General features: G+C 36.2%; 1 protein-coding gene across 1 annotated transcript in view; it reads left to right on the top strand.

Moving 5' to 3' along the window:
• The window catches only part of LOC113240663 (myelin P2 protein-like), a 31,034-nt gene extending 13,182 nt beyond the window's left edge, over positions 1-17,852 (top strand). The window contains exons 2-4 of the mRNA XM_026478027.1: positions 12,806-12,972; positions 14,068-14,178; positions 17,505-17,852. Of these exons, the coding sequence (XP_026333812.1) occupies positions 12,806-12,972; positions 14,068-14,178; positions 17,505-17,555 (329 nt within the window). The 3' untranslated portion in view covers positions 17,556-17,852. The remainder of the gene's footprint in view (positions 1-12,805; positions 12,973-14,067; positions 14,179-17,504) is intronic.
• The last annotated feature ends 7,074 nt before the right edge of the window (positions 17,853-24,926 follow it).

Genomic DNA, 24,926 nt, shown 5'->3' with positions numbered 1-24,926 from the left:
ATTATTTGTCACAATAACATTTGATCACAATTGCTCAATAAATGACTATTTGATTTCAAAACTTCTCTTAACTGTACTTACCTTACAAATACAATGAGGGGATCCGTTGGGAGTTGCAAAACATAGAGGGGATCAGAATGGATTTAAAATAGACGGAAAGGCTGAGAAATGTAAATGAGACGCTCGATTCCCTTATGAAAAAATTTTAAGACAGTCTAAATGGCCACTAAAAGACAAAAATATTAGTGTTGCTATTATACATAATTACAGTATTTTCTATTTATTTTACCTTATCACATTTTATATTCTACATTGAACAATTGACAAGGTCAAGAGCACATTCATTTTGACACTTATTGTTTAAATTCAACTTTGTGGCACTTATGATAAGAACGATCGAAAGGCCAAACCGTCAAGCTTGATATGCTTTTTGACTGCACGTGCAACATGTTGTTTATAGCCCAATGATAAAAACTACAATGGTATGCAGTTGAATCTTTAACATTAAATATAAAATTGTAAACATTTTAATAAATAACACTTGCAAATCGTTCGTGTTTCACATTTGCTTGCCATGTAAATTCAACTCCACAACTCTAATGGATTCATTGCAGTTAACATGTTTACTATGTGTTCAGACAAAATCTACTAAATGGTGTGTGTTGTGTAGACTATCAACAACGTATTTTTTGACAATCGACACTGTGGAATTTAAATTAAAAGTAGGTACATGCAAATACAAATTAGTTCGATTTTAACCTTGACAGTTTATCCATTGCTAACAAATAGTCTGAGTGATTCTGAATTCTTGGATTTTCACGATTGCTACACATTGGAAATAATACACACATCAAAAGTGTCTAGGGATCAAGTGAATATTTTTGAAATAAAAATTATTTAAGCAATATTTACCAAATCCAGTCTTCCAGGACGACTTCTTACTTTAATGCTTATGTTTTATTTAACCGCTTACCACTATATTTAATTAAAATAAACTAAAATTGATGTTTTTGCAAATTGTGGGAAAAAACTCAAATTAACGGCGTCAATTAAATGACAAAAAAATGGCGAAAATGATGATTTTGCTCATTTTTATTGTAAAGATAAGAAAATTAATAATCTGTATTTCCACCATTAACACGAATCACACAATTACAGCGATTTGGCATGCTTAAGATGAGTTCATCAAAATCACTTTGAGGAATGGCCGCCCATGTGTTTTGTAACAAGTTAAAATATTATTGTAGAGTATGTACGGTATGCATACTCGGCACAGCTCTTCTTTGAAGCATATCCCATGTGTGCTCAATTGGATTGAGGTCTGGCGATTGAGCAGGCCACGGCAGAACGTTGATACGAGCTTCGGCAAGAATGCGTGTTACGACTCTAGCCGTGTGTGGACGTGCGTTGTCATGCATTAGTTGAAATGAATCACCCAACTGGCCTCGCAAAGGGATGATAACATCTGAAACAATCCTCTCTGCGTAAACTTGAGCATTGAGGTTACCCCTGATCCAAATGAGATCGGTTCTTCCGCCGATCCAAATACCGGCCCGTATCATTATTGTTCCCCCACCATATGGATGAACTTCCTGACAATATCTCAAACGTTCATGACGTCCAGATGTTCTCCAAACTCGAGTACGTCTTGTATCCGGTCTCATACCGAAGCGGGATTCATCCGAAAAGCACACATAGCGCCAGTCTTCTTCCTCCCAGTTTCTGTGTTCGCGAGCCCATCGTAAACGGGTCCTGCGATTGCAGGGTGCAATAGGTGGAACCCTGAGCGCCCTTCGGGATCGCAGACCCACTTCACGTAAACGATTTCGGATTGTTTGATCGCTTATTAGCAAGCCTGAGGAGCCGTGGAGCCTCGTAACCAACATCATGGCGGTCATGGTACGATTCCGTCGAGCAGTATTTTGGATATACCGGTCCTGTCTGCGAGTCGTGATGCGAGATCGTCCTCCATGTCGCTCGGCCACGCTGCCCGTCATGCGATAGCGCGTCCAGAGGCGACTTATGACGCTCTGTGTAGTGTTAAGAGTGAAAGCCACAGCACGTTGCCTGGAACCAGCTTCCAACATTCCGACGGCTCGCATCATCACTTCTCGGGTTAAATGATGTCGTCTCTCCATAATAATGTAAATTGTTTCGGTTCCGATGCAGATATTGTAATGATTTTGTCAAAACGCTATAACTCATTTTTATACAAAACCACATTGACAATCGATTTTCTTCTTATTATCGAATTTTAAACAATATTCCTTATTTAAATGTTGAAACTCACTAAAAAGTATTAATAGCGATACAAAAAAGTTAATATAATTAACCCTAATTGCAGCAATACTCTTAAACGTACTTGATCCCTAGACACTTTGTGTATAATGAATTCGGGTCTAAGAGATCCCCCACACTAGCGTCTTTAGAGCGTCAGCGTCTCGTCAACGTACATACAGCGTCAACACGACATAGCGCCGCGGCGGCACAACGTCAGCGCGGCGTCAGTGAGCGACTGCTGAGGATCTACTCCTATTCTCCATCAAACATCCGTCCGAAACAATTACTGTAAAATGTACATAGATATGGCCAAAGGCTGGACGCCATAGTGCCAAACTATAAGAGAAAAAAAAAGAAATGGACATAGTTATGCAAACAAGAACCAACCCACACCTCGAGTGAAATTGAGTTATGTACTTAGGTAGAACACCAGACGTGTCCTTTACCCGCTCACAAAAGATCCTGGCAATACCAAGCCAAAACGGACAAATTAAAAGCCCTTCAAAGTACCAACCCTAAATAAGTAACTTTTTAATAGCTAAAAAGAACCAAGCTGCTTAACTTCATAATGTATTTTTTTAAATATGCTAAATAGATCTATGTCACCTGTACTGGAAGTACTGTAGATCTTCAGAGTTTTCATTACGAAAACTAGAACATGGTTCTCGTTAACGAAATAATAATAATAACGCACACCCTGAATATAGTCCCGCACTAGGGAACCCTGTGTCGCGGGTGCCATGGACACGCACATAGACAACCACAAATTACACCCCAACACACGAGATAAATAAATGTAGGCCATACACATATTTTTCCCGACTCGGAAATCGAACCTGGGACCTCTGCGTGGCAGTCCGGCATGGTAACCGTTCAGCCACAGAGGCAGTTAAACGTTAAGTTAAAAAGATACATAATGTTTTCTATTTATTGCAGTATAATATAATAGTTTCCCTATATCATTCTCAATGCTACACATAACTCACGTTGTTTGTCTCAAATAACTTACCTATTTATTTCTTCACACTGTTTTTACAAAAATCTAATTATCTCGAAAGTGATGTTTAGTGGGTTGGTTCTAATTTGCATAACTATGTCCAAATATAAGTAATACTCGACAAATTCAAAAGACAATGTCATATATGCAGCTTCATTAGCATCATGCGTCGGGTCGCAACATTGGTCGAGTACATTGACTTATGGTCGAGTATTACTTATTTGACAGTAATTGTTTCGGACGGAGTACGGAAATAAACCCTCTAAACAGTGTCGAACGTTGGGTACACACCGCACTGGCGTTTAAAAAACAAATATACGAAATTTACATCCGAAAAAATAGTCACGTTTTCAAAATATTTATTTATTTATCATATTATTGTCCTCATTATCACGAATGCACGTCACTTACAAGTTGACGAAAATAATGTTATTTACATACTTTAATTTAGACTACCATGTTGTGATATACTTTGTCAGAATTGTACGCCCATTAGTTTGTTAGAGATGATAGACACACACCCACAGAACACGGAAGTATTCTTTATTTGTATTTGATAGCCTATCAAGAATTTAACTGATTACGTGAACGTTGTATTTATAAAAAAGGTTTAAACTGTTGTTTAGTTAAGGTGTGGATACACACGTGCTACATTCCGACTGCAAAATAGCAGTGTGCAAAGTAACGACTGCACATACTCTACTAGCAGTCGGCAATAGTTAGTTACTGCCTCCGTGGCCGAACGGTTACCACTGCCACGCAGAGGTCCCAGGTTCGATTCCCGGGCCGGGAGAAATATTTGTATGGCCTATATTTATTTCAGTCGTGAGTTGGGTGTAATTTGTGGTTGTCTATGTGTGTGTCCATGGCACCCGTGACACAGGGTTTCCCTGGTACGGGGCTATGTCGAGTGTGTGCGTTATTATTATTAGTACCTTACGCAGCTAATGTGCAGTGAAAATGTGGACCCGAAATGTCCATTTCCCAGAATGTTTCTTTCGCAAAATATTCCTTTCGCAGTATGACATTTTAGCAGAATGTCTATTTCGCAAATATATTACCTTTTTTGCCAATGTACAGTCAACAGCACATCACGCTACACACTTTTGTTCGAATATCGCCTCAAGTGCAACGGAACAAGATCACCAATGTGTGCTTAATGCGCTGTCGTCTTTACCTCCTAATAGTAAATATCAAATAAAGGTAAAAATTACATTGGATTTTAATGTTGGAATATACATACATATTTATTTATTTATTTTGTGCACCACGAGTACAATATTTGAACTGGTGTACTGCAGTCGTAATACAGTCGAAGTTTAGATCGGTTGCATACGTACTAAAAGGCATTCACGTCTCATGGGGGAGCATTTGCACATTGCGTCTCAGGAATGCGGACACTGAACGGGTTACCCTGTTGCAAGCGTGCACTCTCGCATACTTTTAATTGCACAGCATGTTCGTTCTATCCCAGTTAGGAGAACTGGTTTTGACTATGAAGGAAAACAATTTGGAACCATAAAAGTCTGTGACGGGTTCCCTACTTGCGATAGAATGCCGTTAGACCAACCATTAATTGCTCGAAAACGTTGGCTCGATTGTCCATTTGACCTATGAATCGTGAGCTCTAAGGTTTGCATATCCTTAACAAGTAAACTAGAAGTATTTTTAGCACGTACTGCAACAATTTACATTACACTTAATACTTACGTCTTAATTATCATATTTTATCGTTAAGTTCATTTGTTCTTTTCTCTTTGTACACACTGTAATATTTATTTATAATAATATTTTTGTAATATTTATATATATAAAACCGTTCTACTCAATTTAATGCAAGCTGTGTCTCACTTTAAATGTGCATCTATCTAAACACCCTTACCAATGTAAAAATGTACGTGTATCGATGTAACAATTGCTGGTGAACTTTAACAAATAAATAAAAATAAAAAAATATTCTGGGCTACCCTAAAGCAATGCTCGACCATCTGTTGGATATCGTCCGCAAAATAAAATTTGTCTTATTTGCAACAAATAAAGTGCCTTAGTTATAGCTCCATAATTATAAGTTCCTACTCATCTTTAATCGCTTTCTCACTCACCCACGGAAATAACACATAAGTTTCTGTTGTAGGCCTATTATTTACCAAAAGAGAGACACTTTTAACCGACTTCAAAAAGGGAGGAGGTTCTAGGTAGTAAAACATCGTGATATTCAATAAATAGAATATTATAAAAAGATTTGTTATTAGTTGCTATTATTTATATTTTCCATCATTTTTCCGAGAAAAGCTACCAACATCACATTACTTATCAAAGTACGTTTATTTACTGACATCACGTTTTCTAGTGACATTATTTACATTTCCATTTCCGTCTTATGAAGATTGAAACGTAAATAGAAAGGGAAACCAAAATGAAAAAAAGAATAGGCTGTGTGGCATTTTGCCAAACCCATTAAAACTCTACTTAAAAAATACTAACATCGTTATAACACGATAACGCTAGATAAGACAACCGTTCGTTGTTCTTTGATTTTAAATTGAATCGTGGAATCGACTTTGACGTATACACCCAATTGCCGAAAATCCTAGACGATGTGGAAACTACTAACTGCCATTCTCACATTCGGTGTTCTCAGCCAAGCCGTAGCCATTTTGGTGTTCTCGGCCCAATTACCGTAGCCATTGTTTTCTCTCGCTCATTATAAGGATTATACCCAATAACATTGAAATATGAAAACTTTAACCTAAACTATCAATATCTCTAAATGACATTAGAATGTAGCAAAATATACAAATAATAATTCAGCTTTGTTAGAAATACTCAGTTTTCTGTTAAAAATGTTTGAACTTTGTAATTACCGTATCCATGGCTATGGTAATTAGATCTACCTAATAACCGTTTCCATAAAATATTTGTGTCTTAATAACTTGAAAACTACTTCGTCTATTCTAATGCCATTTAGACATATGGATAGTTTAGATTAAAGTTTTCATATTTCAATGTTGTTGGGTATAATAAGCGAGAAAAAATAATGGCTACGGTAATTATGCTGAGAACACCGAATGTGCGAATGGCCACTAAGCGAACTCTACTGCATCTATTTATCTTCGACCTTAAATACACATATTAAATCACAAATACCGCTCAAGTAAACCATCACTTATGTTATTAAGTCAACCTGTCCATAAGTAGTTAATTCTCTGATCACGTCTATTTGGTGCTTGATAAGGATCCACCGGCCTGTAAGCCGTATTAAAGAATTAGCTCTTATCTCCAGGGATTAAGAGCTATCAGTTCCTAAGTCCACTTGCCAATTAAGGACTACACTTATATGGGCAAGTAAAAGTAACTATACAAGGTGAAAAAATCAACGGGGAACCATTTAATTTTATTTAATGAAAACATTCTTTTATTTTTGTTAATATTGATAACTGCATTCACAATTCTTTTTTTAAAGTTTTCGAAACAACTAAAAAGCTAAATTAGACGTCTTTAATTGTAAGATCCAATTTTTATTGGAGAGATTTTATTCTTATCGTTGGTCCCGTTGATTAGTAGAGAGTATTCATTTTATTGCATTTTTAGATGGTTTGATTCCCGGGTCAGATAAGCTTTTAAAAAATCTGTGAATGGAGTTAAGTCTATACCACATCAAATGGCTTGAATTGATTCCGCATAACAGAGAAGTGTTGAATCAATCGCTTTGGAAAAAATATGTGGTAAAATTAAGGATATATACTGATTACTATACGTAAAAACACAATTGCTAAAAATTTCCACGAAAAGACAAAATTACCTCGAAATTTTAAGAAAATCGCTGAATTCAATAGGTACTTCACAAAATTAAAAACACAGTGAATAGCGACATCTCTCGCCAGGGCTGGTAACTGTAAAGATATCTAACTGGGTGATAAAACTTTCATAGATTTCTCATAGATGGCGCTACGACTAAAAAGTCGTTGAAAAAACCAAATACAAAGATACGACCCAAGCACATAGAAAAATTCGTGAGGTCCGCTGGTTCGTTCCTGGGCTTGGTATAGCGTCTGGCACGGTAAGCTAGAAGACGCCGGTTCCAATCCGGCCGGATCTAAAGAATTTTTTCTGAGTGTTCGATTTTTGTATTAACAATTGTAACAAACTAGTGGAATAATATCACAAAAAATAATTGAATATCAATTGAATAAAAATTAAAGGTACTATCTTCACAGTCATATTTTTTTTTATATTAACTGTAATAAATAGAACACGTATACTATACAATACAGTGGCGAATTTGCCCAAGGCCCAGTAGACCCGGGCCTAGGGCGGCCAGATTTTAGGGGCGGACAATCGTGACAAAAATTCACTGATGATGACAAGTAACTAAATATTCTAAAGGCTCACACACATCATGGCGGGTCTCACTGCACCGCATGGTATGACTATAATCTTGCATTTTATGTATAAAATATAGATAAGTTACATGTCTATAATGTAATGTATATTACTAGTATCACTACATGACTACGTCTGTCTGTTTGTCTGATCGCTATAAACTCAAAAACTACTGAACGGAAGACTGCAAATCCACCACTAATACAAAATACATACATTTTTCAAATGGCTTTAATTTCGATAGTAAAAAAATAAATTCTGAAATAAAGCCAGTGTCCCTGCCGCACGACATAAGCAAAATCAACCGTATTAGTACGGGATAAATTTTAATTCGAACTGAGGTAGTATCGAAATATTCAGAAAAATAAAAGAATGTTTCCTTTTAAGTAAAATTACATAGTTCCCCTTCATGTCCCATTGGTTTTATCCACCCTGTATAGGACGATGAACCCAATTATTGCCTCAATAAATTCAATTATTGGCACACGTTTTATCTTTCAGCTATTTTTAACCGACCTAAAAAAAGGAGGAGGTTCTCAATTCGACTGTATGTTTTTTCCATTTTTTTTTATATGCATGTTACGCGATAACATTTGTGAACTGATTTTGATGATTCTTTGTTGGAAATGAAGAATGGTGATGATGTGGTCCCATTTAAATTTGAAGAAAATATTCCGCCTCTAAGGGTGGCAAACTAGGTGATGAATGACTTTTGAGGTCGATTTTTTTAGTGTTCTGTATTGTTACTCTAGATAGTTTTCGGACTTCGAACTTTAAGGAAAAGGAGTGGTGATAATTGTATTGATAGTGATGCTTGTTGATAAAAACTGTATTTTTGGATTCTTATCGATTGGTTGATATACGTAATTATGTCATTGTTTAAGGTGTGTGTCGCAAATATTTATTGTAAACATTGAATGTTTGTCCTCCTTTCATCGCTTTGTAGTTCGTTTAATAGGAAGATTGCTGACTATAGTTAACTTATTTAATGAAAGTATAATAATAGTAAACAAGGCTTACAAGTATAAAATTGTAATATTTTTATGCCACAAACGATGCCTTATATATTTACTTGTTACATCAGTTAAAAACGCCACATCCTCGACACCGTCTTCATTCGTTCTACATTCGACACCGTTCAATCACGCTTTGTTTCTGTAAAATGATGCCCAAAAAATTGGCAAACTCACTGGGAGACCTAAGGGCTCATTCAGAGTGCAGGCGCGAACGTGGCGGTGGGTACGGGCACGCGGGTCTTGGCGTCTTCCCTTTCACAGTGCCGAAGCGGCTACGAGCGGGTAGATTCAGACGTTGAAATCGCAAACAGACGCTCGACGTACTGGGCGGACCGAGTCAAAAGATCTACCCACGCCCGCAACCGCCACGACACAGGCGCTGGCGTGCGCGGCCACTGTGAAAGCAACGAGTGTCTACTTATATATGATTTATACGCACCCACGCCCGCACCCGTGCCCGCCGCCACTCTGAATAAGGCCTAAGAGCTGACGAGCAACCTTGCGTGGCGTAATATCATAGATACACCTGAAACGCTCGGTCTACTCTACATCGATGATAAGCTCCAAGGAGACCCCTCGACGAAATTGGACACGCCGTGATAAATCTAAACAAGCCTGGGTCCAAAAAACGTATAAGACCGAAAATCAGGTAGACAAATAATATCGCCAAAGATTTAAAAAGCTGCGAAGAGCTGCCATATTTTTGAAAACTTCACGCTTAGGCTAATTACACATGGAACAGTAACAACTGCGGCACCGCGACCGCCGCCGCTGAGGCGCCGTAGTTCTTGTCGTCCTGGATTTTTATTATTATCGCGGCAGATTTTTATTATTGCCTTACCTATTTATGACGCTATGCGTAAAGTGGGCATTATTGTGTCCCGGTTTTGAAGGGTGCTGGTGAAATTACAGGCACATGAGACTTGTCAATTTATGTCTCAAGGCGCAGTGGCGGCAGTGCCCCTCAGATCTTTGTGATTTAAAGCCAAACAGTTATGGGCAGGTATGTCGTTTACCACCGGGCGCACTATCGTGAGAGACAAGTTGATAAGTCTCATATGCCTGTAATTTCACCAGCACCCTTCAAAACCGGGACACAATAATGCCCACTTACGCATGGCGTCATAAATAGGTAAGGTAACAGATTTCCATGCACGAAGTCTTTCACGAGGAGCTTCACTGCCACTAAACTGTAAATGACAATGTCTTTATTTCAATATGACGTAAAAATATAATTTATTAATAACTTACAGTGAATGGGATGAACTATATAGCTAAACATGAAAGCTAATCCAAGGCGATTGCAATACCATTCCTTTCCAAAGCTATTGGATTCCGGGCAAAGATATTTAACCTACTTCAAGTTGTGTTGAAACTCGAAGTTAATAAGAGTCTTAAGATTGATATAAACGATTAAAGGAATTCGTATTGGGTGGGTACAGCAATAAAGTCTATATACATATATAAATTTCTTATGGGAGACGGTGTGAAAGTACTGTAAATATTGTAGATAAAATATTTTCCTTCATGATGACTTTATTTTATTTTTTAAAGTATGAGTAATAGGTACTGAAATCAAATACTTAAAAATTGTTTGTCTCGTCTGAGAGCCGAAATGATCACAGAAAAATAAAATATTTACAACCTGTATTTTTTTGATGCCGATTCGAATGGGTCTAAATGATATTTTGCTGTTCGAATCCAACCTTGAGAGTGGAAAAAAATTAGTTTCCATAGTCTAAGAATCAAACACTCTAACTTACTTGGTACATTTTCTTTTATTTATTTCGTTTCATCATCTCTTTACAACAAACTGGACATGGATAATTTATATAAATGAAACCTCATTTGGCAACTGTTCGACGGTCACGATCAAAGAGGATGACGGTATATTTTTTTCTTTTGTGGCGTCATGGGACTGCCGAGCCGATTTGAGTGTGTTTAATCAAAATTCTTGGATGTGGGGTCGACCCCTACATCAAAGAATCCATATCGATATAATGAACGGAACGGAAGTGAATTTATTTGCTACTCTGCGAACCCAATGAAGGTTGAATCGTGCAAATTACATGCGCTTGTGTTGAATTTTTTTTTACGAATCCATTTCATTTCAATCGACGTCTTCCAAAGGATTAAAGGTCGACCTTTATCGTCTCGGTTTTAAAACAATCAAATTAACTTTTTTAATTTCTTTAATTTTATTTATTTAATACTATCGGTTAGTCGGCATAAAATGAGCATACCTGTGACGTCATGCCCCAACGCCACGACCCTTAGGATATGAATAATAAGAAATATATTTTAAATTAAAGTACATGGCTATGACTGAAGGCTCAGATTCGGTCTGAGGATATGACAGTGCCTTCAGGGTTATTTCCAAAGAGAATTATTATTATTAGGTTATTTTCATTGGCAAAATCATTGATTATTTCGATGGGGCCATAACGTTTAAAAGAAGAAGAAGGTTATTTCGCTAGAAATTTTCTTTAGTATAATTCTACCCTAAAATTGAATTATTGTGTTTTCTCTATAAATAGATTTCGTGGTTGTCACTAACTACAAAGAAATATGCAACAATATTTAGGTAATAAGTATAAATTAATATCGTCTGAAAACTTCGACGATTTTATGAAGAGATTAGGTATGTATCCGTATAGTTGTCTGGTCACAGTCATTTGTATCCTTTGTCGACCAACCCCCAGAACTCTTCGATATTTTAACCGAATCGTTCGATTGGATATCGTTCTCGAATCGAAAATAAACCTAAAATATAGGAAAGCGATTACTCGAGAAGTTCGAGTATTCGTATATTTCGGTTCGGTTTCGAATACTACAGTTTGACGTTCGATTCGGGTGTTGTGAATAAAAATGAAAAGAAATCGTACAATATCAAATCGAATCGGTCGACAACTGAGTTATCGTAATGTTCTGAATCGACGCAGGTCGATTCAGAACACTACGATAAATAAAACAAAATAAAACAGCTAAAGCAGCAGCAAAATAAATAAAATAAAATAAAACAGCTGCAGAGCTGTTTTATTTCAACACTCACGATACCGCAGGTTTGTGCGGTCACGTAGCCGCCGCGGTTGCGGAACGGTCCGCAAACTTGGCGGGAGAGGATCGCGCGGTTATTTACGATCGATTGAGATCGTAAGTTAAGTCTCAGACGTCGCCATGGACTCACGTCAAAAACGAGCTATCGCGTTATAGTTACTTTATCGAGAATTAAAAGAGAAAACTTAAAAGATTCAGGGTGCATCCTCTGATTCCGGAAAGAAATCGTTACGGATTATTCGTTGTCCTTATTAATGAGTTAAAAAAACAAGAAGAAAGAAGAAGAAGAAAATTCTTTAATTTTATTCGGATGTCCGTATCTACTTATTCAAAACTTAGACAAATGGTAACTGGTAGGAAATTAATTGATCGACTTCAACATCCGTAACTTGAGAAATTGACACGCGCTGCCAAATCGAAAATCAATCACAAAATGGCGTGGGAAGGAAAGACCCAACCCGCGCGCGTGTCACGTCTCCCGCGAACCGACCGCAGAGTGCGCGGGCGATGCCCGGCAAGCGCGCGGGGGTGACCGCGTCCTGCGCGGTTTGCGGCCGCCGCGAGTAACCGTCTCCGCTGCGGGCGTAAATCGCGTCGTGAAATGTACTACTAAAGGTTGCATACATTTTTCGGAGGCCTCGGTCCCGCAACCGCGGCGGGCGCGGGTGAAAACCGCTCCATGAGTTCTTAGCCTTAAAATGAAAAGAAATCGAAATCGTTTGATGAATAAAGTCCTATTTAATTTAATATGTACCTACTGAACTCTATTAAACTATATAAGAACATGTTCCTCTGTTGGGCTAGAACGTTTTGGGAATCGACGCAAACTTGGTTACACAGGGCCAAATCAAATCTAAAGCCTAGCGAAAAAATAAGAGGGACGACAAATTCTCCCGCTATTTAAGCCACGAGTACCGCCGGTTGTTGTCTATACTTTTGTACCCTACTCGCATATGGCTGAGTTCTGTTGCTTACGTATTTATGTAGTTTATTGTTTGACTAAACTTACTTCGTAATTTACGTTTCGTGTTTTGAATGAAAATATAAAATTTTATAATTTCTCCTATTCCAGGCGTAGGCCTTATTACCCGCAAGGCGGCGAACGCAGTAACCCCTACTATTGAGCTACGCAAGGACGGAGACCATTACATACTGGTCACAACATCCACCTTCAAGACCAGCGAGATAAAGTTCAAACCCGGAGAGGAATTCGACGAGGAACGCGCTGACGGTGCCAAGGTATTTACAACTTAGTATAAAGTTCATCCCTGTAGATGGTTACAAAACTACCAGTGTTAGAGTTGACCCATCGAGTATGTAACCAGAAATAGAGACGAAATATTATTTAATTTGTTTGAAAACTATTCTGCCAAATCATTACGGTGACAATTGCGCTCCGATTGGCCAGCCCGAATTCGAAACAATTGACGGGACACCCGTCAATTGGGTGACGAAAATTTAAAAATACATAGTTAATTACCGATGAAATGTGATTGATTCCGTTTATTTTGTAATTAGATGTTTTGCTGTTTTTCCCTCATCACCTCATGGAACAGCCCCAATTGTTAGACTTATTACAATAACACAGAATATTTTTGGAATATACAGAAACGTACATGCTTCAGGTCAGTTGTTGGCGCTGTAATATTTCAGCTTTCTATTTTGTGATTTCTGCGCAAACGAAAGTTGATATTTAAAACTTATTTAAGGCCCATTCGCCTGATGAGTTGCCAGTGATGGATGGCCCTTATTTCGTCTCTATTTCTGGTTATATACTCGATGGGTTGACCTTAAAACTGTACATTAGTGGTACCTTACAAAACTACCGGTGATAGGGTTGACCTTATACATCGAGTATATTACTCGATGACCTTATAAAACTACAAGTGACAGTGTTGACACGGTACTGCTGAATTCTGGATTGAACCAGCACCATCCCCTGCACTGATTATTGCCTTAACTATGGCCAATGTCGAGTTCGAGTGGGCGATCATAACAATTTGTTAATTTGTATGCATTTAAAAATTCACTTTAATCTTCTATTTCGAAAGGCCTTTTTTGCGAAGATCCAAAAGTACGAATCATTCTGTCCTTTCTCGATAAGACGATGTAGCAACATATTTCAAGTAACTGAAACAAAATATATTCCGACCTCGTGGGAGCTTGTACTCACCTACTTAGGTGTTCTGCCGTATGAAAGTACCTAGAGCCACTTTGGAATGTCATTTTTCTTTATAAATTAGTGCTGTTAGTAATTCAGTTGAACGTTATATGTATAGCTATTGCTTGATTGATTGTGAGGTGCTTTACTGATGCATACTTTTGCAATTTCAGGTAAAGTCAGTGTGCACCATCGAGGGCAACACGCTGAAGCAGGTGCAGAAAGCTGCAGATGGCGTAGAGGTCACTTTTATCAGGGAGTTCGGCCCTGAGGAAATGAAGGCCGTGAGTATTCGAAACCTATATATTCAAATCAATACCCTGTTTTTGGCGTCTCAATTAGCGAGTAAAGTGGGCCGGGGACCTGACAAGCGGTAATAATATTCTATTCAGGAAATGAAACTACTTTCCGGATTGAAATCGCGTTTTTTTTTTTCAAACAAACCAAAGATTCGGACCCTTTACAGGTCCCATAGCCACGGTTGACGGAGGTGGTAAAGTCATCAACCAGTTAAGTCTAATATTAATGCAAACCACCCTATTTTTTCACTATAGTTACAAAAGTTATTAACACGCGATTTAAATCCAGAAATATAGTTTCATTTCCTATGTGTAACAACCGCGAAAACATGAACTCAATATTCTATTCTTTTTACCGTTCGGTGTTGCTGTTTCAATAATTGTTTCTGCTAATCATTTATTAAAAGTTTGCTAGGTTAATTTAGTGAAATGCTCAATTATCTAAATTGAAAAAATCGCGTGTCTGCCCGTCCATAGTCCTCTTCTTTTTGTTGCGTCTATGGTACACACTGTAATAACAGGGCCCAGAACTTAGCCACGCTGATCACGCCACAAGTTGCCGTCGTGTTGAACTGTCCGTCTTTCGATTCGTCATTTCATTCGATTTACATATAATAAATTTTAAAAAAGAACTGTAGTCAAGTTGGGTAACTTTGAACTTTTCTCAGGTTTTTACGGATATTAAAATAAAAATGTAGAATTTGTCAAATATTTCATTGATTAATAAGTGGCCTTTCATACCCTAATTTAGAACAATTTAACTACAATGACTAATTAGGAAAAATCATTTGAGAAAATTACACCTAAGGGGCTGTTCAAAATAGCCCTGCCCTTTTGGGCAACGGAGTTATAGTGGACAGCGAAAAACTTTCTTCATTGAGAATTTAACTAACTTGGGTAAGATTTAAACTCGTATTTTGAATGAAAGCTACTTAGATTTGTCAAACAAAAAACTTTCCATAGCGAACAAGTTACCATACCAACAGCAGGGGATACCAGTTACCAACTAGTACAAAAAAAAAAACTGAAGCACGCTCTTTTCACTCGAACACCAGGAAAGAAAAATGGCGCTAACTTTCAAAACTTATTATTATTTCCTTAATGGCAACTTCTTTGATAACTTTCAATGTTATGTCACATTTGACAACAATCTCTACTAGAGAATGAAAAAGCTTATGAAGCAGTTTATACGTGGGTGTGTGGGTTTATACTATAAGTTTCCGGAATGAATAACAAAAAAATACTATAAATGGTCAGAAATGAATTTATTGTTTCACAAAATATTCTCCGTTAGCGTTAATGCACTTTTTCATACGAATGAACCAATTTCGAAAACATTTATGCCACTCCTCCGTGACAATCTCTGAAACATATTTTTCATACTCATCGACAGCTGCTTGAGATGATGAAAATCGTTGACCGCCTAACTGCGCGTAAAATTTTTGGAAATAAATAAAAGTCACAAGGTGCCAGGTCGGAACTACACGCGGGATGGCTCATAAGGCCAACGTTGTTCACCTTCAAAAATTCATTTGTGTGTCTGGCCGTGTGAGAACTGGCATTATCGTGGTGCAAGATGATACGGCGTTTACGGTTATTTTTACGGAGTTTGTCTTATAAATTTCCGGCAAACCAATGGTCGTGTACTAATCACTATTCACGGTATAATGATTCTCCAAAGCAATTGTAGCCACGTGTCCAGTTTTATTAAAAAAAGAGAGCTTAGAGGCACTTTGCACGCGCGCCACTTTGGTTGGTTTCGGCTCATCTCGAAAGACCCATACGCTCGATTGCTGCTTTGTTTTGGGATCGTAACTATAAATCCAGGTTTCGTCACCTGTTACTACGTCTCATACCAAATTTGACGCCCCGTCGTTGAATCTGGTAAGCATGGCATTGCACCAAGTGACGCGAGCCGTTTTTTGAGCCTCAATCAAATTGTGTGGGATTCACCGAGAGCACAGCTTTCTAACTCCCAAATGTTTGTGTAGTATTGATTGTATTTAACTCATGCCTATGCCTAAAGATGTCCGAAATATCATAGTGGATCTGGCCTGTCTGTTTTGATCATACGGCGTATCGATGTTTTTGTTGTTCACAGCAGTGGACGGGCGACCATCACGAAATTCGTTACTAAGATTCACACGACCGCGTTTGAATTCTGCAAACCAGCTATAAATAGTCGTCTTGCATGGTGCTTCATCGCCAAAGGCAGTGTGAAGCCGAGCGAAGCTCCGCTGAGCTATTAAATTACATTCAAAGTCGTAAAAAATGATACAACGAAAATTTTCACGAGTTAAATCCATGGTGATGTAGACAATCAATTTCTAAAATGACGCTACAATATAAAAACAAGTGACAGTCATATGAAACAAACTGAATTCTACAGCCAAAGAGTTCCATTTTCAAATGTTGCAATTACTTTTTAAATATTGCTTATGTAAGTGGCCAGTTTCGGAAACTTATAGTGCGCCCTTTGTAGTTACATCATTGATATTGATGTCTAAATGAAAACTTATATGAAAAGTAAAACCAAAATGAAGAAGATAAATGAAGTATAGACTGAATTTCTTGACGCCAAAGCCGTTAACTCTAATTAAAAAAAGAACATTTAACATCTCTATGTAGGCTTGTGTCAGCTTGGTCATTAGAGGAAGCGATACCAATTAGTTCGTTCGGATCAATGAACTAATTCGGTCTTTTTGTTTCTTTCGTTCTTTCAGTTCCTTAGTTCAGTGGAATCAGGGAATTGGAAGGGGATAGAAACCGTTTCGGTCTTTGAAGGATACGGAATGAAATTATAGATAGAGATAATTATAAACGATTTGTACATTTAAATAGGAATGTTTCATTGTTTTCCTCTTTTTGCTATTTTATTATTATTTTGATGATACGAGCTAGCAAAGGTTCAATCGTTCATTTCACTCGAACATGTACTAAAGGTCCTTAAATTATCTCGTTCGCTCCATCTTGCCTCGCGTCTGTGAACTGAAGGAACTAAAAAGTCAGTGAAAAAATAATAAGATCTCCTCGCGTTTGTGGCTTCGCAAACAGGTCCCATTCCGACTGAACTCAAAAGACCGTACACAAGGAACTAGTTCGTTTCGGTCAGTGTCAGGAACTCATTTCTAATAGTTCTTAGTTCATGAACTACTCAAGCCTAATCTTATATTATCTTTTCGACTACAGGTTTTTAAGATATATAAAAGAGTCTTCAAACCAGTTTTATTCAAGTTACAAGGACATTCAAAGTTACCCAACTTGACGGTACTACAAGAAAATTATTTCACATCTGCCTTTTTTGATACCAGGTAATGACCGCCAAAGATGTCACCTGCACCCGGGTTTACAAGGCGCAATAAGCGAGCTTCAAAGACTGCGGGCGCAGCCCTACAACTTGTCCTATTAATATATAGCACAACTATTCATTAAATTATGTTTATTTAGTTTCGTATTTCGTATGATATGGACGTCGCTTGACTTAAAATATTAATTGCGAATAAACTGTATCATGAATTCATTTACGGCTTTACTATGTTGTACGAAACTTTATATTTATACATAGTCTGGTTTATGGGACCCAGTATTCACTAATATGCGCAAGTGACGTCATAGTCAATATAAATAAGCATGTAAATTTGGTTTTTATTGCAACGTCCTGAAGTTTTATTTTTGTACGCAACGTGTTTGCCAAAGTTAGGTTACGGACTCGAAAGTTTTACGTACAACCGTTGTATAAGTTTTTCAATGCATATTTAATAAAAATCGTTTTTGTATTACAATAAAACGTATTGTTTTTTTTATCTCCTTACCTTTAGATCTATAATCTATCCTGTGTTATGGGTTTATGCAACACCGCACGACTTTTCGTACGACAGTGAGTGTCATTGCAATACCATTTATCAGCACCTATTTACAATCGCAATAAATTAACACGATGTTATCCAAATTATGAATAAAATCGTGCCGGTAAAACAGCCGCTTGTCTTCTTTTAAGTTGGAATAATATAAGATCATTGGCGGTACGCGTCATATATGAATATTATTTCCTTTTGGATTTGTCATAATGGTGAAAAACGGGTTCTTTTCTACGTTGCCAGATGGCGTTTGGAGCGGCTAGCTAGATCTTAGAGGATGGAAAAAGTCTAAGAGCTAGATCTTAGAGGATGGAAAAAAATAAGTTTCCATAGTCTAAGAGCTAGATGGAAGGCAAAGACGACGATGTAATGACTGATGACACAAATAAAAAAATTAACATTTTAAAACAGAATAGACAAAAGAAAGTTTATCACCTCTTGTGTTGCTATTTCCGAGAAAAAAAGTATGTAATTTAAAAAACGTCATTTTTTGTTGTTTTTATGTTCTAAGTTTTTAGGTCGTTTTATAATGTGACTGCCTACTTTGTGTCAATGTCCTGTGAATCCGTAACTGGGGCTCAATTAACATTGCTGGAGAATGGAAACTCTGTGACGGAAGCGTTCATTTCGCATCGTGTGGCGAGAAGAATGCTCAGAAATTTTCACGACTGCGCCTTGGGACTGTAGTACATACATAGATTATTTACTTTTTTTTTTAATGACAAGGATGATGGATATCGCTTTTATTTCGGTTATAAAACTTATGAAGCAGAAGGATACCTAAGTGAAAAGGAAGGAGCAAAGAAAAGGGGTATTTGGGTTCATGATATAGGGAAGAAAAGAAAGCTTTTTGGCCAGTTCGCAACATTTTGCAAAGATTTTATATTTCGTCCATAGACGCTTGACGCCTCACTGAGCCAGACTGAGCTTCCCTTACCAACTTTCCCGCGGATTCGCCAGACATTTTTCGACACTTTTTTTGAGATTTCCCAAGAATGCACAAGAATTCTCCAAAATATACGCGACCTGTTTTTTGATCCTATATAGTCTGTACATTCCCCTATTACGCTACGAACAATTTCGTTATAAAAATTCGCTTCATTCTGTTACGCAGTCATGTAAATTGAACCCCGAAAATTCTCCTTGGAGTAGACGAGTACCTATCAGAGTTTTATTTATAATATCAAGCGGGACGAACAAGTTGTGCGTCTGATGGTAAGCTACACGCCTGTCCATAACAGTTACAGTGCCACTCAGAGCTTTAAATCGCAAAGATCTGAGAAGCTCTACCGCTGCGCCCGTCACCCTGAGGCATAAGTCGACAAGTCCCAAGCTATTTTAAAGAGTGATGTAGTATACATACTATACGGTACTGTACATACTATACGGTACTGTACATACTATGGGTTTTTTATGATAAATATTATGGTGACGAAAGTTCCTCAGTATTAAGTAGAGTCACCATAAGACTGAGGAGCCCATTGGTAATAAGGGTCACTGGCAGTTGAGATGCAAATTGATTACTTTCGATAACAACTGAAACATATTAGCCCACCATATACGCAGTACAAATACTCTACATTGCATACAAGAGCAAAAGAGTACGTTCCAGAAGGGTAAGGCTACTGGAGAAATTACAGGCACATGGGACTTGTCAAATTTCTCTTAGTGACACTGTGGTAGACGTGACACCTCCAGACCGTACAGGTGAGAATGTAGTTTTATATTTTAAAAAATAAGCACTTTTTTACTTATGCTTACTAATGCTTCAGTTCGCCAACCCTAAAATGTATATTTTAGGCATAATTTTAGGGTTGTTAGTATTACAAGATAAAGCTCTTAATAGTAAAGTTTTTCTAATTCTTTTCTCTGTATAGAAATTCGTCAATAACGATCAAAGCCCTAAATTTATATACTCGATGCCCTAAATAAATAATGAGGAAAAAAAAAGTCAGCAGAATGGACATAACAGTCTAAATTATGAGAAATAGAAGAACAAGAATATATTATTAATAAAGTGCTAGTCTAGTAGTAGTATCTATCAACAGTAGATGCAGCGATATTTATAGCAGAGAGAAGTGGCAAGACTAGAGGATAAAAAAATATCATGTGGAGATTCTGTAACCGCTCGAGCTTGTTGAGTAGGTTTTCCGACAAGTCTGGATGCAATATGAAGTAATTTTTTGGATTTGGTACTTTCATAATAACGACATCTAAAGGTTACCTAAGTTAATTAATGCTACGACATCTTGCATACTATAAAGCCATGTTTCAGCTACTCGGCAACAGATGGCGGTGCTCAACCGTTTTAAGAATGTGTAATACTGCTTATCTTATAGAGTAGGTTATATACTCGATGGATTATTTATATAAATTTTATCTATGTTATACTAACTTGTGCATAGATTAGGCTTTAATAATATTTAAAGCATGTATAGATTGCATATCCCAAGCTTGATAAACTCGATTGACCTCCAGAAGCCACGGATCCCAAGTTAAAAATCTTATCCTTTAAAAAAGTAACATCATTGTTTATTACTAATATACATCTGAATTTATAAAATGTGAAGAATTTAAAAATAAAATCATGAAATAGTACTTTCGAACGTTACTTTATTAACTCATTATAAAAATACATTGGAAATCAGTTGATGTAAAGATGAAAAAGTTAATTAAATTTTATATGTAACATGATAATTATGGTAGTAATTTTAAGACAATATTTTATTAATAAGAAACTGAACAGTAAATAAACAATAAATAAACGCGGAAAATTTTTTTGCTAAATTTTTAAGTAACACTAAGTCCTTATATTATAGGTATTCACATAATAGCATCGAATGATTTATGACAAGTATTACAATTCATGATAATAATTTATAATTCACTCATCAATACAATTCACAAGTATATTTCCTCTATTACAAAAAGGTTTTAGGTATACTTAACCAACCTTTGATCACTAATATAAATACATAGGATTTTTCCTGGATTGTTGCACAATTATTTCTTATGCGAAGATGAGTTGAAATTATGGCAGTTTATCAATATTGCATTAAAACTAAAGCAAATAATGTGGCTGAAAACAGAAGTCTTCGACAAATAAGGTCAACTTTTATCTCGGACATCCGCCTCCACAGCAGCCCCCCATTGGCGGGGGAGGTGGACCTGACCCTGAAGGCCCGAACCCTCCGAATTTTCTAGAAGGTGGCTTCGGTGGCCCGCTGCCCGGAGGTCTAAAGTCTCTTACGTACTTGTCACCATGCTTGCTGTAGTTTGGGTTGATTAGCGTCTGCACTAATAGATACAGGAAGTTAAGAATACCCCAAAACCACGCAAGTGGATTGAATGGATTCTGGTTTACAACCGTGCCGTCTCCTTTTATGTACATGGTTTGTTATTTTTATTCACTTCCACAGACACTTGTTCCGATTTGTTGTTTGTTAACTGATTTTTGTAAGAATTTTGTTGTTTATTGTTTTCTTTTCGAATATACGATGCGTTACGTGTCACACTCACAGTATTACTAATCTGTAACTGTATGTATGTACGTGTACCAATCTGTCAATTTATTTTAAATGTGACGGAAGCACATCTTCCATTGAAGTTTATGTACGTAATTTGGTATTGGTGAGTTTTCTGAGGCCGTTAATGGATAATTATAAATAGTCTACTTAACGCTAGATGGCGTCTCTTGAATTTTTTTTTAAATTTATTAAGGCTTTGGCAAAGCCATAAGCCTAAACACGAATTGTTATAATTGTTACAGAATTTTAAATGTAATTAAAAAAAAAAACTACGAAAGTTAAAAAAATAAATTAAATATGAACAACTTACACTATTTTAAAAGTGCTATTTACAAATTCAAATATTACATTATTTAAACTTGTGTGCTTTAAAAGCTCCTGTACAGTACTGGGAATTGTTTTATATTCGAGAAGGTCTTGAGTTAAAGATATAAGTAACAGACGTTGTAAAGAAAATTGTGGGCTGTCAAAAAACAAATGATTAGTGCCTTTTGAAAATCGAGTTTCCAAAGCTTCACTGCACGTTTTGACAACTGTGATAAGCCCCCAATGAACGACGAACAAAGTTGGTACATTTTATGCTGCTAAATTGTAGGAGTCATTGGGTTGTTGACAATGTAGTGAACTCAATGCTGAGAACAAATTGTTAGGGTTATAGTCAAACGAGCGTTGCACGTCTCGTTTGGTTTGTGTTTAGTTTATGCGGACTGCGATAGTAGTACGGAACGCGATCGTATTATCGACAACATCTGTCAAACATATCTCCGGAATTCAGTGTATGGAAGCGATGGATTTCGTGAAATAATTATGTTAATATTATAAATTTTTATGTGAAACAGTGCTTATACCGATGGAACGTTAATTTGTGTGGATATCATGCGAGGAATTTGTTCATTTACTGTGTTTGTGTGTAATTAGCTTGTGGCATAAGGATTGTCTCGCTTGGAATAAAAATACGCTCAAGTAAGTAAATATTTACGTTAACTGTTCTTACAGGGACTTTGGACAAGTTCAGTTGGGTTTATTTAAGCTTGTTCAGTACTATATCGCGTGTTGAAGCCCGTATACTACGTGAGGTAGAATTAATTATTTATCGCCTACCTGCATGCTCTTGGTACTAGGTACTACTATCTCGGAATATCATCTTGGACCTTATTATAGTATGTTTTATTATTAGAGAGCTTACCAATACCCGTCAATTAAATTTCCACCAAAATTTTCTAGAAATTGAATGTATACCACCCACCTTAAACGACTATATCTCGTTTAAAAGCATTTTTTTGTCGCATTTTGACCTTTGGGGCGGAGATTGTAGTCGGAGTGTGACTTGACAAAACTTTGTTAATAAACAAATTTAAAAAAAACTGTCACATACGTTTTTTTATATCTATTTCTAATGTAGGAGTTGTCAGGTACATACACCATTGCCAATCTTTTTTTAAATGTTACATTAATTATTTATTTTGATCTTATTACAAATGACTAGAGATGCGAAATATGTATACATGTCTGTAATAGTACCTATGTAGCTTATCTTACAAGTACTATCTACATAAACGAAGGTTTTTTAAAACTCATACATAAAGTTATGCCAAATGTGTAAAAATGGCTTCATATTTGTACACAAAGTAGTATAGTAACATGCTTTACCAGTAATTTTGTTATTGCCAAAGTAATGTCAAAATATTGACTTCCTTTTGTCCTTGATTTACATTCATTAAAAGTGTCTCAAAAAATGATGTTTTTACCAATTATTGAAAAATCAGGATTTTTTATTAATTTTTTTATCAATTTCATAACTTAATAAATAAATAAAAAAATTATATAGATATTTTTAATTAATTTTAAAAAGGTTTATTTTATAACACATTTTGGTTCCTTATAGTAAATGCAGGATGTTAAATTTATTGTTACAATAGATATTTTATCTTGAACTGAAATAAATGCCTGTTACAAGTTAAAGGACATTATTTAATTATGCTATTCAATATCCATCTTTATTACTTTTGTATACTATTTTATATTTATGGTTCGGTACGCCATAATCTATGTGGGTTTGATTCGTGGTAAGACGAATTTAGGCAATAATATTTTTTGAATCGGTTCTTTTCTACATATTTTGTGTAGTGTTCCATAATTACTCTGGTACTCAAAGTGCTGGGAATTCCCTAATTTGAGAACAGGTTATTGATAAGACATTATTTTGTTTATTTTTACATTTACCATTATCAGCTTTTTCAGGCCGTTTCATGTGGTATCATGGGCAAGGTCATTCATTTTTCATCCACTAGCTATCTTCAAGTTAGCAGGTCACTGGACATTTTAAGCATTATATTAGCATTTCAAGACCTGCAGAAGATTCTGCATGCTCATATTTCCTTATTCAACCTGTCCCAGAAATCCTATGTGAAGTTAATCGAAGAAATTAAAAAATATGGATAGATTTAAAATACTTTCATATTTTTGTACTTTTTAAAATAATAATAAATTTATTTCTCCGCAAATTTTGGTAACAAAATATTTGTTAAAGAAGCAGGTTTTATTTAATAAAGGGCAAAATCGCTAGGACAATCTGGAATCTGAACTAGATCAACAGATCTGTGTCATAGACTTCCAGGTTTCCCAAAATGTAAATGAAATGGACAATAGAGTATTTATTGAAATTAAAAATATATGATTTTCATATTAACAGCTGTCTGAATAAACAGTAAGCTTTATTATTAAAATTAATTTGCATTATATATTTTAGATAATTAGTAATTGATATTATAGGTCACTGTAGTTCTAAATCCATAATTATGTTTAATGATAAAATTAAAAAAAAAATGAATCTACATAAATTAATTGTATGCCTATTTGTTACAATAGTCATAATTTAGACAACAATGAACAATATACTGCCTTGTAATGATAAATGTCCTTGTATATAAGTGGGTTGTACAAATTGTTAAGGCAAATAATACTTGCTCTCATTGTTTAGTCTAAATAATCTTAGTGTAATTATTTAAGCATTAATACAACAATTTTCCTGTCCTTCAGAATATTCCATAAAATCAATTGTCATATTTTCCTCAATATCCCTAGAAAATCTGTACTCAGTCAAGCAAACTATGAGCAGATGAATTGGAAAATACTGGGTGTTCCAGAAGGTTAGCGCCATTGTCTTATCTCCCCTTAATTACATACCACATGGGCTTTGTGTCTCCTACTTACAATGTCGAATCATATAAAATAAATTTTCGAAATATCTGTGATTGTCAGTGGCTATATAAAATTATCTGGTTCAAATAATTTGAACTAAATGGTCCTTGCAGCTCACGTGAAATCACTATTAGATAACTTCGTTCAT

The sequence above is a fragment of the Hyposmocoma kahamanoa genome, unplaced genomic scaffold (assembly GCF_003589595.1).
Source record: "Hyposmocoma kahamanoa isolate Upper Pololo Valley unplaced genomic scaffold, ASM358959v1 160, whole genome shotgun sequence".
Lineage (NCBI taxonomy): Eukaryota > Metazoa > Arthropoda > Insecta > Lepidoptera > Cosmopterigidae > Hyposmocoma > Hyposmocoma kahamanoa.
Note: the sequence above shows the minus strand (reverse complement) of the source record. Positions and strands in the feature narration are given on the sequence as shown.